General features: G+C 48.3%; 1 protein-coding gene across 5 annotated transcripts in view; it reads left to right on the top strand.

Annotated features, from left to right (window-relative positions):
- The window catches only part of RRBP1 (ribosome binding protein 1), a 58,760-nt gene that overhangs the window by 30,614 nt on the left and 6,473 nt on the right, over positions 1-21,673 (top strand). For 3 of the 5 annotated variants that reach the window (XM_039531106.1, XM_039531102.1, XM_039531103.1), the window contains exons 7-20: positions 1,048-1,201; positions 5,075-5,213; positions 6,204-6,391; positions 6,581-6,618; positions 8,011-8,101; positions 8,669-8,761; positions 9,585-9,677; positions 9,781-9,861; positions 10,029-10,118; positions 12,110-12,202; positions 14,064-14,135; positions 14,360-14,455; positions 17,459-17,542; positions 20,905-20,997. In XM_039531106.1, the coding sequence (XP_039387040.1) occupies positions 1,048-1,201; positions 5,075-5,213; positions 6,204-6,391; positions 6,581-6,618; positions 8,011-8,101; positions 8,669-8,761; positions 9,585-9,677; positions 9,781-9,861; positions 10,029-10,118; positions 12,110-12,202; positions 14,064-14,135; positions 14,360-14,455; positions 17,459-17,542; positions 20,905-20,997 (1,405 nt within the window). The remainder of the gene's footprint in view (positions 1-1,047; positions 1,202-5,074; positions 5,214-6,203; positions 6,392-6,580; positions 6,619-8,010; positions 8,102-8,668; positions 8,762-9,584; positions 9,678-9,780; positions 9,862-10,028; positions 10,119-12,109; positions 12,203-14,063; positions 14,136-14,359; positions 14,456-17,458; positions 17,543-20,904; positions 20,998-21,673) is intronic. The other 2 variants (XM_039531107.1, XM_039531105.1) reach the window with 1 other exon arrangement.

A 21,673-nucleotide genomic window follows, 5' to 3' on the forward strand; every position in this document is an offset into this window, starting at 1 on the left:
GATAGAACTCCTTCGCCTGATCTAACCAGGGCTGGAATTAAGCCCAACTCCGTAACACTCGGTACTGAAATACCATTTTCTGAAGTTACAGTAAAATTCAAAATTCAGTTTAGCTGCCACCTGTGAAGACTAACACACTCCTGGCTCATGCATTGTGAGGGGGCTCTTTGTGTTTGAGGGGTTCAGAATATTTGGTGATTAAACTTGTATCATTTTTCTAGCTTTATAGTTTCATAGAGTTCAGGTCCAGAAGGGACCACTAAATTGGCAAACCATAGGTGTCTTGTTTAGTGCAGGTAAATTATACTGTTCAGTTTCACTCTTTGCGGTGTCTGTCTAACCTAGATCTAACCTACCCTAGTTAATTATCCACCCTGATTTAAAATAATAATGCATGCGTGATTGATGGAAAAACTTCCTAATTGGGTTTAAAAAACCTCCAATTTTTTTGGCTCTAGAATAAGAGAAAAGGAAGAGTAACAATAGAGAAACAAGAACTAGCCAGTGCATACTAAACAAATCTCTTTAAAATAAGAGATCACTGACTGTTTAGTTTTTATATAAAAGCTTTAAAGTAATTGTTGACTCAACTCCAAATGCTTAGAGAACTTCCTTTTTATGTCCGGAAGCATAAATCCTCAGATTTTTACATCCTAAGAATGAAACTCCATCTTTTGAAAAGGTGATTTAACTTCATTGTGACTTTTCTTGCTAAAGAGGTTCTCTCCTATGAAGGAAATTACACATTTGAGGAAGCAGGAAAATGACCCGTCTCTGAATAGTTGCATCTTAAGTAATGCAGTAAAAATGTTTCAAGTGTACAGGGGCACTGGAACAATTTGTATAGTGGGGGTGCTGAGAGCCATTGAACCAAAGTATAAACCCTGTCTAGAATGGAAATCACTTCAAGCCAGGGGGTGCGGCCGCAGCTCTACTTCCAGTACCTATGCAAGTGTAGGATTGAGGCTGATGAGATAACTCCAGCCCCACTGAGCTGGAATAGTATGAGTCTCTACAGAAATGTAACAGATCTGTCTGTCGGTCCAGGCAAAATGCAGAACTAGCCAAGCTGCGGCAGGAGTGCAGTAAACTAATGAAAGAGCTGTCTGAAAAATCGGAGACGCTTCATCAGGAGGAGCAACAGAAAAAGAACCTGGAGATAAAGGCTGCTGCATATGAAAAACAAATCAACCAGCTCCAGGTCAGCGCTGTGCCAACAAACCACTGTTTTGTTTTTCTGCTAGTCCATGTGGCTTTCTTCTCTGAAGTATCTACCTTTATTGCAGCCGCTGCTTACACAGAGGAAGGGTGGTCTTGTGGTTAGGCATCGGACTGGGACTCTGGAGATCTGGCTGTTTGATCTTGAGCAAGTCATGTAAAGCTTGGTGCCTCAGTTTCCCTTCTGTAAAATGGGGCTAAAACGTAGGCGAACGATGGCGTTGTCTGTTTCAAACCAAAGCTGTTTCTTGATGTCTGTGCAGCATGCGGCACAACAGGGTCCTAATTAAGCTGTGGAGCAGTGGGTGCTATTAGAGTTAGAGCTGGGGGAGAGTTTTTGGATGAAATGTCTTTCTGTCAAAATACCGATTAGCCAAAATGGAAGCTTTGTGGGAAAGGGTGTTGGGCTTGATGAATTGTTGCCACTGGAAGGGGGAGAGGGAGGCGGAGACAGTCCAAACGTTGTTCCATTTCGCCCTTTTAGAAATGAAATATTTCTGCTTCAAAACAGCGGGTTTGAAATTTTAAGCTAATTGGTTTAAAAAAAAAATTGGCCAAAAGCAAAACAAAAATCCTTCTCTGAAATGATGATTCTGGGTTTTCAGCTCATGAAAATTGCCTTTTTTTTTTTTTTCCTGGTCACAGTTCTGGACCGAAACATTTTTTCCCCTACAGCAGGTTTGTGTGGGGCTGGGACCAGTTTCCTGCCCAGCTGTAATGGCCAAACAAGCAGCTAATAATGTGGAATATTTAGACCGTGAATTGGTAAAGGCTTCTTGATAAGGAAGAGTATTGTCTCGGGCCTATTTCTTGCTGAAAAATCAACCTCTTCACATCCCTTCCCTTCCCCCCATGGTAGCCTGTGCACCATAGACTTACAAGGTGGGCCTATTGCATCACTGACAGAAACTCCAAGGGTGGTACAAAGCATAAAATGGGAGGCGGGGATCTCCATTTAAAAACAAATTCCTCAGGACACCAAAAGTGCAGTTGATGATAAGCCTAGGGTTGATTTGATCGGCCTTAACACCACGTAGCCGGGCCCGTTTCTATTCTGATGGAAACTGGTGGTCAAACTGACCGTTGGCCGCATTCACCCCCTGCAGCTTCTTCCCTGTCCCAGAGAGTGTCAATTGCCACCAGAAAGACAAGCCTAGCCTGACATGAGGTCAAAGCAACTAAAAACACTATTTGTGTAATGGGGGGTTAACACTGAGTGCTGCTGAAGGTACCTGACGCTGGTCAGAAGTCGTCTGGCACATTAGTGCTGTCCTCACATCAAACTGCCATACCAGTGATTCTCCTGTTCCTGTATCCCACCTCAGACAGGGGCTTGCACAAGATGCCTCAGGGGAAGATTGAAGAATCCTGCATAAGCAATTGGGAGATAATCTGCCCCCATGGAAAATTCCCTCCTGACCCCCAGTACTCCAGAGGCTGGTGCTCGCCCTGGAGCATGAGGGTTTACAAGCTCTTGTTTGGCTTTTAAAATAACTCTGCGTATTCTCAGCCATATAAATGTCCAACCCAACTGTGCCGCTGCCAAGTGCCACTGCAGCACAGAGCGGGTCAAAGTGACACACGACTCGGGCGGCCTAGAACAATGATTGCCATCCGCTTGATAACAGGAGCATCATAAAAATAGTTCCACTGTGAAACTTACCGGCAATGTGCCTCTCGTGTGAGGGGGTTCATGATATGAAATGTAACAGAATGCTCTCACAACAGGCACTTTGCACTCTGTCTCGCTCAACCTCTGCTCTCTCCGAGCTTGTTTACCTGCAGATAGGTGAGAAAACTGGTTTTGCATTACTGGTGGGGAATGTTTTCCTGTAGGCTGGATTTTTAGTGTTTGGTAGCTTGTTTTGTTACCACTTGGGAGGCGCTTAAACAGTATAGCACTGGGTGTCAATATAAGCCGTGGATACGTGGCACGCAGCATCTGGACCGAGTAACCTACAACCTTAATATCACTCTGCTGTAAACTCCCTCCTCTCTACTGAGATGTGGTTTGATGTCTCCGATAGCTCCCAGTTCAGAACAGGCGCCTCCCAATACGCATTAGTACATGCACAAAGCACGCGCACTTCTGTTGAACTGTGCGCTTACCCGGCTACCGTAAGATTGAATGGAACTGGGGAATGGGTCAGGTCTCAGGAGGGAGCTCCTTTGAAGTGGCCACAGGGGCTCAGGCCTGCAATCTTGAGGGCCACGTGGCTACTAGACAAACACAGGTCTCTTGACACGTAACACTGGCCTCTCTGCATGATCTATAACTCAGCCTACCTGCTGCATCCTTTAATGTTAACAAAATAATGAGCACCTGGCTGAAATATTTCCAAGTGAATCATCTCTGTATCACCATGTTGCCTTAAGTTAGGGTAAGAGCTAGTTGTGACCATGGCTGGTATGTAGATATGTTGTGTGTATGTAGATCCTGTCTTGGAGATTGACTCAATCTCAAGTGACTTAGGCTCTCAAGTGACTTAGGAACTTTTAAGCGTTGCCCAGTATCTGAGCTAAGTTTGTGTGGTTGCACCATGTTGTCATCTCTCTGAAAAGCTTTCAGTTTCAGATATGTACTTTTAAAATCTGCCTCCCTGCTGGCAGCTGGAGGAACAGGACAGATGGAAGGGAGTGTTGGCCACAGATCGCCATAACTTTATCCTCCCCGGGGTTTCTTGTCGGAAAGGGGGTAGGGGAGGAGAAATGAAGCGAGTTTCTCTCTTAGCGTGATCATCGCATTGTTTGCTCTTGCGCCTCCATGAAGGGCCGGCCAGTGCGCGCTCTTCTCTTGCCACTTCTTGATGTGGAAGGATTGTACCAAACCACACAGAAAAATCCACTGAGCGGAACACACTCAACGTATCGAGTACCTCTGTTCCTAGCCGGCTGAATTCTATAGCTGCGTGTGCCATTGGCAAGCAAAATAGGCAGGACCTCCTTGCCATGGGGAGCAAATACCCTTCCCCTGGGAACCCTGCCCCCTGAAGGGGTGAGAACGGGCAGCAAGAACACAGTAACTGTGGGGCCGGGGTAAAGCATGAGACGTTGGTACCAAAATAAACGGATCCTAGGCTAGGAAGGCTCCCGCCAGCCCCTCGAATTGTTCCCAGCACAGGAATGCAGGGTGGAGATTTCAGCACGGACCGTGCTCCCTACCCCTCTGGCTAGGTAAGCAGCAGTGTCCTGTGCCAGCTGGAGCTTTGGGCTTGACTTTAAAGGTGGCTCACCACAGTGGTTCATCACCCCCAGGCAATGTAAAGGCTGGAGGAGGGAAGCCCCCAGAGAGACACGTTGCTTCAGAATGAGAATTCCCCTCACTGGAAAAACCGCTCATTCAAAAGAAGCAAACGTTTCTGATCACTCCCTCGAGAATCTTCCCAACAGGAAACCACCTTCAATAAGACTTTTTTTGGACCAGCCCTAAATATGAGATGTGCAAACTGTGCACACCTGACGTGCACGTGGAATTTCCCTGGTCGTGCATGAATGGCTGGATGCACTTGCAGCCCTAGCTATCCAGCTTGTGCCATGCTGGAAATTGTAGGTCCGCTTCAAAAATCTCACCCTAGGAATATACAGTAACAAGCATGGCCCAAAACTGGGGAATGGGGGGGTGGGTGGCGGTATACACAGAACGACGTTGCTGTCAGCTTAGGGAAGAAGGAGGCCGCTGACGGGTTCGTGTACCTCCAATCCAAGCACCGTGCATGTGGACACTTCCTGCCTGGAGAATGCTGCGGGAAGACTGGGTTTCAAACCCTGGCTTACAGACCGGGCTGGAACTGGCAGACGTGCAGTGGGGCTGCTCTCTCTAGCACTCTCACTTTTGATTTTTCTCTCCTTCATGCAGACTTCTCAAAAAGAAACTGAGGCGACGCTGCAGAAGAGGCTGGATGAAGTAAGCGAGGAGCTCCGCAAATCCCAGACCAGCTACAAGAACCTGCTGGCGGAGACGGAGAAGGCGAAGGACCAGCAGCAGAGCATTGCTGGTGAGAGGATGCTGCATGGACGCCCAGGGGTGCGCGCATGCTCTGACCTGGAGCTCAGACGGGGCCCTTAAGCTGCGGTCTTAGCCTCGCAAATGCTATCGCATTCCTTTCTGAAGCTGAACAGGGCAGGCCTCTGTGTCTCAGTTTCGGCGGCTGGCCCAGCGGGAGCGGGGAAAATCCAAGGGTGATTGTTTGGTGGCCTGTGGGTGCTGCTGGTGAAGTGCTGAGAGCAGGAGTGGGGAGAATTGGGCTCTTGTGTGGAGCTCGGGTAGGGTGGTCCAGAGAGGGGCGGCTGCACTAGCGATGACGAACACGCGAGAAGACGGGAGGTTCCCAATTTTAGCCTCCCTGAGGCTCCGTCCTGCCTGGCCGAGGGTGTTGCGCTAAGGGTCTGACTCTCGGAGCTGAAGCGCTGGTGAAGTCGCTGCTTTATGTGAAGTGCTGCGGCGCAGTCTCAGTTCCTCCTGCCTCGGGGTGGCAGTCGGGTGACTCAGCTGCCTGCATATTGAGGTCTGCATGTAAGTCCGGATCTCCGACATACCTCTCCTCTACTTGCAGCCTGTGCCGTTCAGCTGGCACAGGTTTTGGTAGGGTAGATCCTCCACTCCCCCTTGCACTAGAGAACAACAAGCGTGTGCTTCCTGCTGTATCACGCACAAGGACTTGCAGGTTAAAGCCAATACTTGGGGTGTGTTTTTTGGCCAACCATATTGTTGAAAATCCATCACACTCTCACTGAAGTGAGAGCTACAATCAAACACGAGCATTCTTCTGGGTGAGCCTGCAAATAACCGTCCGTGGTGCCTGATCTCTCTGCGTGTGTTCTGTCCCTGTCTGCCCAGGACCTTGCTGTCTGAAACATGCTCACGATCCAAAGCCCTGTCATCTGTAGGGCTAACTTTAGCTCCAGCCGCCTGCGTTCTCTCTCCCTCTTTGAATTTGTACATAGCTAACTTGTCTCTTTCTCCTCTACCCACCGTCCTCTGGCAGAGTCTGAAGCCAAGCTGCTGTCTTATGAAGCAGAGGCGAAAAGTAAATCGGAGGAGCTGAGCAGCCTGAAAGTGAAGCTGCTAGAAGCCAGCTCTGAAAACGAGCAGCTCGCGGAGAGGATCAAATCCATCGAAGCTCTCCTGGAGGCAGGCCGTGCGAAGGAAGCGGAGAAAGACGCAGACTTGCAGGTCAGAGGCTTTGCTAACGTCCTAGCACCATGGTGGTGGTCCCTACATCTGAAGGGGAGAGCAGGCCTGGGATGAAGGGTGACTTAGAGCATTGCATGCACCATAAGCGTACTGGAGATGGGGTGGGGGGGCTGTCCTGTCCTGTGTTTCTAATGCATGTAGTAAAGGCAACCTCTGTCTAACTTTCAGGCAGCTAATCAAGCAGAAATGAGCCAGCTGCAGCTAAGGTAAGACTGATGAATGTACCGATCTCTCAGTCCGTGTGCTAAAAGGCTGAAACAAAGGAATATGGGCTGGGATCCCATGAGCTGTTCATGTGCTGACGTTACTGGGGCATGGTCTCCGGTCTGCTGCCACTAGAAGGCACAGTTACATCTAACTGACTTCTGGCAGGTGTGGACCATAGAAACGTTGCGTCAAACGTTGGCCTATAACAACGGCTGGTCCATTTTGAAGTGACGCTTTTTGCAAATGCACATACAGCTGAAGACCTCAGGTGCCTTTTTAGAGCAGACTGTATTGTAGTTCCGTAACAGCTTCCCGTTTTTGAGAGGTGCTGAAGTAGAGGCCAATTTTGTGTCCATCAAAATGAAGTTTGCCCACCAATCAGAGCAACTTCTCAATACCCTCTTTAAAAACCCCCAACAAACGGATTGCAGACTTCCCGAAAATAAATAGATGGGCCTGACTTTTCAGACTGGCTTAATGCCCACAAACACCATTGACCGACCGAGCACACCAATCGCTTGCCTGAGTGTCTCCATACAGCTTGAGGAGCCTTGGCCCAAAACTTTCAGAAGTAACTAGTGATTTGAGTGCTTCCGTTTTTGGGTGGCTCCTTAAAAGGGACCTATAGGTGGGTGCCCGATGCTGCTGGGAAAACCAGGCCCCCTTCAAGGTCCCGAGCTGGTGGACAGAAACTGTGGCACCCAAGTAACAAGTCGTTTCTGACGATTTGGGCCCTTCGCTCTCAGTAGCCATTTTTGAAAACGCTTGGCCTAGTTTAATTTCACACAGAGGTGAGCTAAGAGCAGTTTCGAGTCCTGCGTCTCCCCGTACAGAGTTCATGGCTTGACAAACTGCACTCTTGTTTCGAATGCCTGTTTTCCTTTCCTGGTGCCGTTTTGAAGACCCACCTAGCCAGTTTCTCTTGCCTAATTAGTCACAGGGGGAAATGGTACAGGTAACTGTACTCCGCAAACTAGTTCTAACTTGAGCAACGGTATTCTGTACTCCCAAAACAATCTGCCTGCCATTTGCTTTGGGGAAAGATCTTTGTTTAAATAAAGAGAGACCCCAAAACACACTGGTGCATATTTGGTGGAATCTCCATCATTGGGGATTTTTAGGAGCAGGTTGGACAAACACCTGTCAGGGGTGGTCTAGATAATACTTAGCCCTGCCATGAGTGCAGGGGACTGGACTAGATGACCTCTCAAGGTCCCTTCCAGTCCTATGGTTCTCTGTTGCTGCTGGCACAGTCTGGCTGCATGTCACCGGGGTCTGCAGGGACTTCTGGCGCTACATCGCTGTTCTGTTAGCACTCTGGGGTGTGTGGGGGAATTGGAGAGCCTCAGAGATGAGCACCACTCCAGACACTCCCTCTTGTTTCATTGCAGACTTCAAGCGAAGGCTGACCAGGTCTCCTCGCTCGAAAAGGAAGCTCTGGAGCTGAGAGAGATAATCGAACAGCAGAAAACGAAAAACAACGTGAGCGACTGGACGAGCCGAACTCTCGTTCTGCCAGCGCAAACCTGAACAAACCCCTGGTTTGCACTTGACCAACAATTGGGTTTTAAAAGTTGCCCGATAAAATTTAAAATGTAGCGCTGGGCAAGTCAAAGGCCTAACTTCTGTGTGCCCTGAGGGACGCTCATCTCTATCCTAGGCGCCTCGGCTACTGTTACCCTTGCTAGGAGAGAAGCTGGCTGACTTACGAGTAGCAGAAAGCCAAGTCTTCGGTGGGGGAGTCTGACAGAGGAATGAACGAAGCTGCGTTCTGGCCCTGGCAGCCCTCTGGCTGGGTGGGGGTGGAGAAGGGATTCTAGCTAGCCGAGCGGCCTCTGTAGGCTTAGTGTCTCCATCCCATGAAGGAACACTAGGAACAAGGGCTGGGGTTCACTGTGGGAGTGGGTGAACCACTGAGGCAGCCTCCCTCCCCTCCCTTGATGTGGATCCATAACTTCCAATAGTGGCAAGTAACATTATGCTAAACAAACCTTGTGGTGGTCTCCATGGCAGCGTGTGGCTTATTCCTGCGTGCGTCTGTCCCAACAGGATCTTCGCGAGAAGAACTGGAAAGCAATGGAGGCTTTGACCTCAGCTGAGAAAGCACATGAAGAAAAGCAGCTTTCTTCCACAAAAGCAAAGGTGAGTCTTGCTTCAATCAGTAACAAAGTGGGGCTGTTCTTTGGAGCTGGATTCTGCTGCCAGGGAGCAGCTACGGAATTAGGGCCCTGTTCAGTTTCTAAACTGAATTTCAGCAACTTTCTGTTTGCACAGATTCTGTTTAAAACCTGTGATTACCCTCTGTGCATGTTGACCCCTTGGAGCTCTTCTAAAAAAAGTTTGCCACAACTGTTTTCCCTTGGGGCTTGATCCTGCAGCCTCCACACATGGCGAAGGCACAGGGCAGGGAGACTATTGAGCGCTACAGTGAACTGATCTTTTCAACGGCGGTCTCCCGTAACTTACCCGCCTGAACTCTTTGAAAACAAACATTGTACAGAGCTGTTGGTGTTTTCCCCTCTCAATATTTATGGTCGTTAATGTCCCTGGTGATGATGTGGGAAGGTGGCGATGTTACAACATTCTGTAAATGTTATGATGAAAGGAAGATGACGCAAATGGCTTGTCAATATTTCCGCGTTTCTGACTCCTCCAAAGATGTGCAGCGTCACTGCCCAGGATGCTGACATACTCAGATGTACGTACGGGCGTCTCAGAATGGGATCTTGCCTCCTCCGTTCTTGTATAATTAGCCTCGTGGAGATTTGTGCAAGTTTTGTTGTTTTTGGCTCTTTTCCCCTCCCCTCTTTCACAGTGATGTATCAACTACAAAACAAAGGCCAGGCTTTGTTTAAATCAGCATCGTGCCATTGACCTCGGTGAAATTAGAACAGCTGGGATCTGGCCCCAGCTGAAAGGTGCTGGCGTAAGTTTAGTTCATGAACACCTACGTTCTCTCTTTCAGGAAGATTTGGAGCAGCAGCTTAGTGCAATTCAGACGCAAACAAAGCAGACGCTGCTTTCTCTCTTCCCACAGATCACTCTAGCTCCACAGCAGGTAGGCACTGACCTTCCCATACTTTTGGAAGGTGATCAGACAGCTGTGCCAGTGCAGGAATGGGATAGACCAACTGACGCTCTGTTTTGATTTGTTTAATCAGGCTTATGAGGAGTGGCTGCAGGAATTTAAGGAGAAGAGTGTGGAAATGCTAAAGCAGCAGACAGCTAAACCAGAATCTCTTGTAAGTGATCTCCTCAGGACTGGACAGCCACGCCCCAAACATCTTGCTTTCTGTGGGCGTTGGGTGTAAGGCTTAGCAGCTACAGACAAACATCAAATCTAGCAGCAGCTATTGGGGCGGGGGGGGGGTGAGAAGGGGGAACCCTATAAAACTCCTTTTTCTTTCAGGATTCAGCACTTCAATTAAAAGAAGCAGAAGAGGCGCAGAGCACTTTACAAGCAGAATGTGAGCAGTACAGAACTATTCTTGCTGAGACGGTAGGTTAAGCCATTCAGGCCATTTCTCTTCTTCACTGAAAGTACCACTCCACCTTTCTTGCCACTGACTTGGTAACAGCCAATCCATGCCTATAGTCTCTCAAGACATTGTACAGATGTGATGCACGTGAATCTTGCAGCCTTTGTTGGGAGGCTTTCGCAGAGCTTGGTTAAAAATATTCCTCTCCGTTTCACTGTCCGATTACATCTAGCATTCTTATTTCTGAGTATTTACAATAGAACTGCCCTTGTAAATTCTCCGGCTCTGCTACAACGTGGTTTGAGAACATCCTGTGAAAGGGGTGGTCTGGAGCGAGTAGAGGCAGGATGGTGTTGTGACGTTGCACTCCATATGATTTTAGAAAAATTTGATAATGAGTGAATATAATGTAACTGGAATATGCTTCATGCAAAAGGTCTCTTGTAAGGTGTCATTACAAAGCTTTATTGTCTGAGTGTGGTCATCCTATTTGTATAAAGGTATCACTCTTGTATCTGAAACTAGAAATAGGAAGTATAACTCTGAGGGCCTATTGTAATTAGGCAAAGTGTGGACCGTTAATGGTGGTTTGGAATCTTAATGGCTCCCATCAACCAGGACAATTGACTGGCTGGCTCTGTTTGCAGGCAGCCTTCCTGTGAGTCAGGCTGGGGGGAATGAAGGCTTGGGGTCTTACAGTGACATGTGATCATGTCACCTGAACTGGAATCCATCTTTAACCTGGTGCTTTTCCGGTGGGGGTGGGAACCCAGAGAGGGACAAAGGATTCCCGCCTTATGCAAAAGATATATAAGTGGGTGGAAGAGAACAAAGGGGGAAGAGGAGCCATCGTGAGGAATCCCCTAGCTACCACCTGAGCTGGAACAAGAGCTGTACCAGGGGAAAGAATTGTGCCAGCCCTGGAAGGGGTCTGTCTAGTCTGAGGAAAAAACTTACTGAAGCACCTCTAAGGGTGAGATTATCTGTATTCAGTTTGATTAGACATAGATTTGTGCATTTTATTTTATTTTGCTTGACTTACTTTGTTCTGTCCGTTACTACTTGGAACCACTTAAATCCTACTTTCTGTATTTAATGAAATCACTTTGTACTTAATACATACTCTGAGTTAACTAATAATACCTGGGGAGGCAAACAGCTGTGCAGCCCTCTATCAGTGTTATAGAGGGTGAACAATTTATGAGTTTACCCTGTATAAGCTTTATGCTGGGTAAAATGGATTTATTTGGGAGTTGGGCATCTGAGTGTTAAAGACAGGAGCAGTTCTGTGAGCTGCTTTCAGGTAAACCTGCAGCTTTGGGGCAAGTAATTCAGACCCTGGGTCTGTGCTGGAGCAGACGGGAGTGTCTGGCTCAGCAAGACGGTGCTGGGGCCCCGAACTGGCAGGGAAGGCGGGGGCAGAAGTAGTCTTGGCACATTGGGTGGCAGCTCCCAAGAGGGTTTCTGTGATCCAACCTGTCACAGGTGTAGTGGGTAAGGTGCTAGCCTAGGGCCAGGTCTACATTACCGCCTCTCGGGGAGGTGGATTAACTGTGCTGATGGGAGAAGCTCTGCCAGTGGCTTAGTAGGGTCTTCACTATAGCACTGTACGTGAAGACAAGCCCTAAGAGGTGGGGGACCTGGGTTCTCTTCCTGACTCTGATGCTGATGTACTGTGACCTTGGGCAAGTCAATTCCCCCCTTAGTGCCTCCGTTCCCCACACACCCGTTATCAGGTGCTTGATACAACGTGAGAATACGCCCAGCAGTACGGGTCCCTTCCTCCCCTCGCTTTGCAGAGACAGTCCAGTGCTGAGTCCAGCAGGAGGCTGCTTCTCTAAAGAACCTAGAACCCAAGCTGACCTATTGATTTCAGTGGGAACTGGACCATGCCCATAACTTCCTGCCTTGACAGCAGTTTTTTGAATGCCTGTCTTGAATGCTCTGCCCCCGTGAGCCTTCCCCTCTCCGCCTGCCCAGCCTCACGCCTCCGTCCCTTCTCCCTCGGCAGGAAAGAATGCTCAAAGACCTGCAGAAGAGCGTGGAGGAGGAGGAGCATGTGTGGAAAGCAAAGCTAACGGCATCGGAAGAGGAACTGCAAAAGGTGCATCCTAAAGATTCTCGCCTGTGTGTGAGCAGGAATCCCTGGGGTGCTGGCTGCCTATAGGTGCTGGAAACCAACGGGCTGGTGACGCGTCTGACCCTGTAAATAACAAAGGGATCCTAATGATCCCTTCTGGCCTCAATCTATGAAAGGCGAGGGCTTTAGAGGTCCCTTGCTAGGGAGGGGCACAGTGTTAAAAGGCTCTAGGGTTGAACTTGGTGTAAAAACGCATCTTCTGAAATAAAGGTAAACTCCAGGGCGATACCACGTCCGTTGCCCTCTGCAATACTGCGTGTGCGCATGCTGAAAGGTGAGAAGGAAAGATGCCCTCCGTATAATCTTCTGCCTCCCTGAGATCCTGACACACACATTCTGCCTCTTGAGCTGGTGACAGTATTCCATTACCTACCTTACAACATTCGCATCCCAGCTCGAGAATCAAACTCGGGCACCTCCACTCCATCCAGGGGAGGCTGGAAAGCCACCTGAACGTTGATGTACCAATGTACATTGCCAAAGAGCCACAGTAATATGTCAGCAGCCCCTTCCCCCCGTCACTTCCCATCCCCGCTCCCAGCGCCTCCCGGCCACCAGCTGCCCTACTGATCAGCACCTCCCTCTCCTTCCCCGCACCTCCTGATCAGCTGTTTCACGGCGTGCAGGAGGCTCTGAGGGGGAGGAGCGAGAGCATGGCAGGCTCAGGGGAGGGGGCGAAAAGGGGTGGAGTGGGGGCAGAGCCTGTGGCAGAGCCAGGGGTTGAGCAGTGAGCACCCCCCAGCCCATTGGAAAGTTGGCGCCTGTAGCTCCAGCCCCAGAGTTGGTGCCTATGCAAGGAGCTGCATGTGGCTCTGGAGCCACGGGTTGGCCACCCCTGCTTTAGTGAGTGTGGGAATGAAGGGGTGTTGCTGATCTCTTATTTCTTAGCTGATGTTCCTGAGAACCTGCCTGGGCACACTACAGTATAAAGGAATTTAAAATGTCCCTCTAAAAAGATTTTACACTGAAAAGTAACTAAGCATAGCATTGTGGAGTTCAGTATTTGTGTCAAATAGATAATGTTAAATTTCCTCTGGTTAGAAGGGGTGTGTGTAATTCCCACTCCCGTGAACACCAGAGTTTTGAGAGAAGCTGGCTTCTTTTCTTTGACGGCGGTGCATGAAATCAAGATTCTGCTGGCCATATTATGTTCTTTCTTGCCCGTGCGTGTAATGTGAAGTTGGTGAGGTTGCAGGGATGTAGCTGAGCATAATATGGCCAACAGATTTGTCATGGCTGGTGACTAGAGTTGGTCAGGAAATGATGTTTTCCTCCTGAAAAACAAAAATGGTGAGTGGTGGGGGTTTTTTTGTGTTAATTTTCCTTTGAGGTTTTCACTGAAAAACCCAAACTTCAAAAATGTTCAGTTTAAAACCAAAAAAAGTCAGATTTTTTTTTAAATTTTATTTTATTTTTTGGATTCTTCAGCAAAAATTTCAATGCCCTCAAAAAGCCACTTTTTGCATCAAATGCGGCCAACAGAAAACATTCTATTGATGTCAGTGGTGACCCGCTAGAAGGGAGGAACCCAGCTTGACTCTCAGATCCTTGGCTTAGTTTGCAGGGATGACTGTATTGTCATTCTTATTTGGATGCTGTTAGTAAAGGTCCCAATCCTGGATCAGGAGCCCAGTTGTGCCAGATGCTGTACGAACACAACAAATGGTCTCTTCCCTCAAAGAGTTTACAGGGTAACTCCACTGTGCCATTTTTAGTCGCTTGTAAGAGACGTTTTAGAGGAGAGCCCACGCTGGGACATACTGCTTACTAACACTTTTTGTTTCTTTATTTTCCATTTTTTGGGGGGGGTCAACGCTTGGTGTAGGCACAAGTCCAAGTGAAATCTCTTGCAGAGGCTGTGGACCAGCTGAGGGCAGAGCTCCAGAACACAGATCAGGTATGGACATTCCCACCTACTCCAAAAGGCAAGGGTACTGATTTCTGCTGCACCCCAGGAACCTTCAATGTTGCCAGGAGAGAGGCGATTATAATTTCTTCTCAACCCCTCCGGGGGGAGGTCGGGAGAATTGGTCTTGCTGGTCTAGGGAGGCTAGATATGCAAACAGATGAACGCCTGCATCATTACCGATCAAATCACCGTGCTCTCCTTGTTTTAATCAGCTGAAGGAATATACTTCTCTTCTGGAAACACAGCTGGAAAATCACTTGGAGACGGCCAGTTCCGAACGCCAGAACTACACAAAAGAAGTTGAAGCAGTAAGTGTTGGTCATTTCTTTGCGGGAGGTGGGGAGACACTAAAGCTAATCAGGGCCAGGAATCTCCAGAGCTGTAGTCCAGTTTGCGAGCCACAAGCTCATCCTTCCCCCTTGGAGAATACTTTAGGTGGTGTCTGCCTAGTGTGACAAAGTTCCTCCTCTACCTTGGTGGGTCCTGTGCTTATTGGCGGATTTGCTCGTCTCACAGATTCACCATGTGGGTCGGGAAACAGTCTAGAGACCTTCCCCTCTGGTAGAAACCACAGTCCAGGTCAATTCGTCTTGTGTTTGAGTTGGGAGGTTTGGGGGTAACCTGGGCCTGCCCTCTACTCCGGGTTCCAGACCAGGGCGCTGTGGGTTGCAGCTATCTAGAGTGCCTCCTGGTACAGTTGCACGACAGCTACAACTCCCTGGGCTACTTCCCCATGGCCTCCTCCAAACACCTTCTTTATCCTCACCACCAGACCTTCCTCCTGATGTCTGTTAACGCTTGTATTTCTCAGTCCTCCAGCAGTGCCTACTCGCTCTCAGATCCTCGCGCCTCTTGCTCCCAGCTCCTCGCATGCACCTCACTGACTAACAGGGAGGCTTTTAACTAGTTCCAGCCAGCCCTGGATTGGCTTCAGGTGTCCCAATCAATGTAAATATCTCCACTGCCTTCTAGAAGGATCTTAATTGGCCCCAGGTGTCTTGATTAACCTGGAGCAACTGCTGTTTGGTTACCATGGTACCAGGGATTTGTTTAGCCTGGGGCTAACATACCTGTTCCTCACAACTTTACTGTAGCCATCTGGCCTTGCCCCATCACACTAGTTAACAGCTGGATGCATTCCTGACTTGAAATGCACAGGGAGTTGTGCAGAAGAGTCTCCACTTCTGAGGTTTTTAAACACTCCTCGCATCTCTGAATGGCTGATAATTAATCCCCCTGGCATTAGGGTTTAGAAGGAGCAGATAAATGAAGCCACAGGTATCAGAGGACACAGAGGGCACTGCCCACTCCTCTCCCTGCAGACCACCAGGCTTTGTCTTAACATCCAATCCGGTGTTTGAAGACAAGCAGCTGAGTTAACTTTTAGGTGGGACTAAGCTAGAGCCGCTTGTGTACTGAACAGAGTGAGGGCAGAACTCCTCAGTCATCCATGGCTTTGCAAAGCATAAAGGAAGCCTTGTGTCTGGGTGTAAATATGCTGTCTGCCGTCCGCCTTGCTGAACTAGCCGGCCAGGTGAGGGCTGAGATGCCCCAGCTCCTGTGCCTGTAGAAGCCGAAGAACTGCTTAGAACAGACAAGTCTTCGATTTGCAGAATAACTCTCTGGAGGATTTGAAAGGGAAGGAGTGGCTCTGAAATGGGCAGCAGGTTGGCATGGCGACCACTAGGCCCTGGCTGGACCCGCTACGCCTTCACTAGCCAGAGATGCGGATCCTACTTCACTAGCCTGCGTCTGCTCGCAGAAGGACAAACAACCTCTTTAAAATGGGCTTTACAAGACTTCAGGCTTGGCTCTGAAACCGGTCATTTTTTCGAAGGTGCCTCAGGGAGTCGGGCACCCGAGTCCTGTTGAATTGTAGTGAGAGTTGGGTACTTAACTCGGGCTCCTTTGGCGATCCAGCGATAGAGCTTTCAAGATGCTGGCAGGAAAAGAGGCTGCTTTAACTGGTGATTTAGCTGTTCTGGTCTGTCTGATGGTCCTAGCCATCGCACCATAAGAATACATGGTGGTGAAGTGGGAGGAGAGAGGCCTAGCGTGTTTGCAAACCAGCTAGCGAACAGGAGCGGCAAACGGGCGAGTTTTGCGAGGGGGCTCTCTGGGTGCAGGAGGAGTGACTACGTGAGCTTAGGGGATTAGTGAGATTTTTGTTTGTGTGCTTGCTTGACGGGTGCTTGTTTTATGTTTTTCTAGTGTGGTCTATTCTAGGGGCTGAGCGCTGGGCCTAGCGGCCTGCTGGGCCAGGCTGAGAGCTTCCTAATGAGGCTGTAGCCTCCCATCCTCTGCTCCCTGATCCCTGGACAAGGGGGCTGGGCTAAGTCGGGGAGATCATTTGATAAGTGCAGAGTAATGCACATTGGAAAACATAATCCCAACTAGCTCTACAAAATGATGGGCTCTAAATTAGCTGTTACCACTCAAGCAAGATCTTGGAGGAGTCATGGATAGTTCTCTGAAACCATCTGCTCAATGTGCCGCAGCAGTCAAAAATATCAACAGATTGTTAGGAACCATAAGGAAAAGGCTAGATAACAGAACCAGAGAATATCCTAACGCCACTGTATAAATCCGCGGTACACCCGCACCTTAAATACTGTGTGCACTTTTGGTTGTCCCATATCAAAAAAGGTACAGAGAAAGGCAATGAAAATGATTAGGGGTATGGAACAGTTTCTGTCTGAGGCGAGAGTGAAAACTCTGGGACTGTTAAGCTTGGAAAAGAGACAACTTGGGTGGGATATGCTAGAGGTCTATAAAATCATGACTGGTGTTGAGAAAGCGAGTAAGGAAGTGTTGTTTATCCATCACGTAACACAAGAATGTGGTCACCCAATGAAATGAATAGGCAGCAGGTTTAAAGCAGACCTCACACAGCTCACATTCAACCTGTGGAACTCATTGCCAGGGGATGTTGTAAAGGTCAAAAGTATAACTGGGTTCAAAAAAGAATTAGAGAAGTTTACGGAGGATAGGCTCCATTAATGCCCATTAGACATAATGGGCAGGGACGCAACCCCATGCTGTGGGTGTCCCTAAACTTCTTACTAGCAGAAGCTGGGACTGGATGATGGGATGGATCCCTTGCTAATTGCCATGTTCTGTGCCTTCCCTCTGAAGCATCTGGCACTTGTCGCTGTCGGAAGACAGGATATTGGGTTAAATGGGCCTTTGGTCTGACTCAGCACGTCCGTTCTTATGTAACTGATATGCTGCTGCTTCTCCCTGCCACTCCAAACCCCCAAGCTTCTTCCAGACACTAACACAGCTGCTGACTTCCCTCTTCTTTTTTCCAGTTGAGGCAGCTCCTCTCTGAATCCCAAGAACAGCTGGATGCAGCAAAAGCAGAAGCACAGAAACAAAGCCAGGAGCTTGCATTGGTAATGGCTAATTTCTCGTTAATATCTAATCTAAGGTCGGGTCTACTCTTAAAAGTTGTTGTCTCTACAGAACTATTTTGGTTAGGGGGGTGATTATTGTTAATGATGTATCGATACAATCTGTAGAGTGGGTGCAGCTATACTGATGTAAAGGTGCCTGTACCTGCGTATCTTTAGAGCTTGTCTACATGGGAATGCTCAAAATTGTTCTCAATTAACTTATAAAGTGGATTAAAGTCCCCTTCGTGTTCAGGAATAGCTATACTGGCATAAAGCACTTTTATCTTGGCATAACTCTGCCAACACTAGAGGGGATTGTAGCACTTCAGTTATACCAGAACCTCTTTAACTCCATAACTTTCCAGTGTCGATGAGACCTAACATAGAGGCGCTCTTTGGTGGAGAGCGGCAGGCTGGGAAGCTGTTGTAAGCTGTGGTTAGTTGGAAGGGACGTAAGACTCTGTCACACTGATGAATTTCCCAAATCTCCACTGAATTCAGCATGGGGTCGGACTTCAAGTATGTCCAATTCCAAGTGCCCGTCGAACCATCTGCCAGGGGGATTTGTATTTTGAAAATGCTGAAGAAGGCGGCGAAGGGTTTCATACCATGAAACTCTTTGCAATTCTCATCATTGCTTTCTTGATTAGGCCATTTTTTCAGCTATGCCGGATGATTCCCAGGCAGAAGCATGAATCTAAGCTGCTGTAAAATATATACAACCCAGCCAGCACGTAAGCGCTACTGGATCATCTTCAGAATGTCAAGGAGTTACCATGTGAACTAACTCTCTGGGCACAGGGAATGATGCTCTCATGGGTCCAGGGATCAAATAACAAATTGACTCACTCCCTGTACCTTGCGCCCACACACAACTATATTAGACTGTTAAGGTTGCGAAGTCTAGCACATAAATTGGGAAATGCCAGTGTAAACTTTTCATCGACTTTTAAGGCCAGAAGGGACCACGCAATCATCTAATCTGACCTCCTGCATAACACGAACCAAGGCTGCAAAGGTAGCCTTAAATCTGGCATTTCCTATGTTCGGTGTGCTTGATTCTGCAACCTTAATATGATTTTAGTGTAGAGTGTCTGTCTAATACATATGTGCACGCATTCCTTTGTTGGTTGCCATTGGATTTGGTAGTAGGTCCCCTTATGGGAGGGATCCTGAGGGCGTCCGGGGTCCCTCAGATGTCCTTACAGATCATCTGTTGGCTGGAGGAATCTTACTTCGGGTTCCTTTTGAAACTGGCTTTTCTGTATGTAAGAATTAGCCATAGAAATCTATGAAGGTTGCCTGCCTATCTCTGAAATGGGGGAGGTTTAGGTTGGATGTTAGGAAAAACATTTTCACTAGGAGGGTGGTGAAGCACTGGAATGGGTTACCTAGGGAGGTGGTGGAATCTCCTTCCTTAGAGGTTTTTAAGGCCCAGCTTGACAAAGCCCTGGCTGCAATGATTTAGTTGGGGATTGGTCCTGCTTTGAGCAGGGGGTTGGACTAGATACCTCCTGAGGTCCCTTCCAACCCTGATATTCTACGATTCTATGAACCCATTTGATCAATGTGATGTGACTACCCTGTAAGAAGGGGGAGTGTTAAGAAGTTAACAGGAGTGCCACTCCTAAGCGTTAAGAAATCATGAGGTTTATCTAAAAATGCCGGAATCTTATATGCTGGATTCTTATTTGCTTTCTGGGGTTTGGAACCTTATGGCTCACATTTCAAGCTTTTCTTTCCCAATATGCGGGCTAGAAGCTTTATATTTTTATTTTATTTTTTTTAAACAAAAACTGTGATTCTCATGTAGCTGTGTAACTCCAGGAACTGGAGCTTTCAGAAAAGGAGTTTTGATATTGGGAGACGTGATTAAAATCCTGAGGGTTGGTTACTTTTTAAATGGACGAGAGCCGGGCAGTTCAAAATCTCCCTCCACAGTGCACCAGCTGGTGTCTGGTTATAGTGTCTTTGGAATAATGAAAGCCTCCCCTGCACTGTAAGTCTAATCATTTGAATCATTCAGGTAGTTGTCACAGATCTGTACCTGCTGCTGAGGACTAATTAGACCAATTAAACAGGGAAGCAGTTGCAGGTATTTAGCAACTTGTATTTTGATGGAGCATCTCTTTTCCCAGAACAGGACCCGTTGTAAATCTTCTAACCTTCAAACCCACGTCTCCGTAAAGGGCAGCGCCACACTGTGGATGGGCTGAGCAACTGCAGGGCTCCTTGGCAGACTTAGCAGAAATATACGCTGGCTTCTCTTGATAGCAGCCTCTGGCTCTGCAGCTCTCATTGGAAATGTTGCTCTTCATAACGGAAGTGGAGACAACTTAAAAAAATGTCCTTAAACAAATGCAAGGAAGGTGAAGTGTCAAATTTTGGCCTGTGTGGCTTAGAAAAAAGTTGTAGAAAGACCCCATTTAAGACACTTCCCCCCACCCCCATCATGTTTGAGTCATTTTTGTGTGATAAGCTGCTAACCAAGGAGTTGTCCCACTGTTACGCTGCAGGCAGTTAATAGAGTGTTGCATTAAAGCGGTTTCCCTGCCTTTCTGTTGCTATTGCACTGTGAATGTCACAGCTCCACATAGAAGCAAACTCTTTACAGAATCTGAATGCAGGCTGTAGTGTCTTCTGGATCCATTGCAAAATCAGCTGTGTTTGGGATTCCTTCCGCAGATGACCTGTTAGATTCAGTCTTGCTTTCCATCAGCCCCATGCCCTCCCTTTAATGTTACCGACTGTCCATTTATTAACTACAGGACTCCAAAACCATGGACTGAATGCCCTGCCCCTAATCCTCCAGTTGGCTCCACCTTGATCTGATCCTTGTGTCTCTGAGGAACCCCAGGAACACATGTGAACACAGAAGTCTGAATGTGGGGATTCCACTGCAGGATCAGGGTCTGTTCTTGTAACTCTTCCATAGGGTTGAGTTTGTGATGGGTGAATTTCACTGCTGGGGGTACCTGGCGAACCCCATCCATACCAGTGACATTGCAGCTGTTCTTATGCCACTGAGTCTGGTCTGATAAACTTTGAACTGTTACTTTTGGGCAGTTTCAGGAGGACGTTCCATGTTTGATCTTCATGGATCCTTTGTGGGATTTCCGACGGAGCGCAGTGGGATTTGGGTGTCTCATCCCCTAGGCAACTCTGTGAATCTCTTCCCCTGTTGCTCAGCTAACTTCCTGTTGACTTGTTCAGGCAGCAGAACAAATCTGACTGCAGCTGCGTTCCTACTTTTGCTGGCCACGAAGCGTGTTTTCCATTGGCCACCCTTCCTACCTCAAAGCTTCGCCCACACCTTGGCTGCCACTGTGTCACTGAGCCAGGCTTGCTGGTCCTTGTTTCAGGTCAGGCAGCAGTTGAGGGAGATGAAGAGCCATGTGCATGATGGAGAAGCAGCTGGGTCGCGGGCTGACCCAAGCGAGCGTGAGCCCCTCGAGGTTAGGGCGGTGAGACCACTGCACGCTAAGGCACTGATTAACGACTGCACTTGTCCCGTCTCCCGCTCGGCACCTGCATGATAATTGTATATGGCTTCACTGATGACTGTAGAATGTGTGTGTTGTGCTGTTTCTGTGGGGCTTCTATTGAGGTGGTTAATTTTCTTAACTAGATAAGGGAAGGGAACAAGCTTCACGTAACAAATATTCGTATCATGGCCCATTTGTAAAGAGAGAATTCAAAGCACCCACTTTCTTATGGTAATTCTAATGGGCCCCAGCTGAGATCAGGGCCCCATTGTACAGACAGCCCCTGCCCCAGAGCGCTTTGTTGAAGTAGATACCATGCAGGGTGAGAGGAAGGAAGTGGCATTACAGATGAGGGGTGGGGGGACTGATGAAGTGACTTGCCCAGGGTCATGCAGGAAATCTGTGGCAGAGCTGGCAATCCAGCCCAGATCACCAGAGTCCCAGCTCAATGCCTTAGCAGTGAGACCATCATCTGGTCACTTTCTGAGCAGGAATGAGATCTGGCTTTGATCAGTGCTCTCTGCTTTTGAGACCTCCTTGGTCGATGACAGTGGGCTGACCGCTGGGCTTAGTGGCAGCACTATGCTTTAGGGGATCTGGGGTCAGACAATGGGTGGGCAGGGAGTCCTGCAGAGTTGAGGCACTG

This window comes from Mauremys reevesii, linkage group 3 (assembly GCF_016161935.1).
Source record: "Mauremys reevesii isolate NIE-2019 linkage group 3, ASM1616193v1, whole genome shotgun sequence".
NCBI classification, from domain to species: domain Eukaryota; kingdom Metazoa; phylum Chordata; order Testudines; family Geoemydidae; genus Mauremys; species Mauremys reevesii.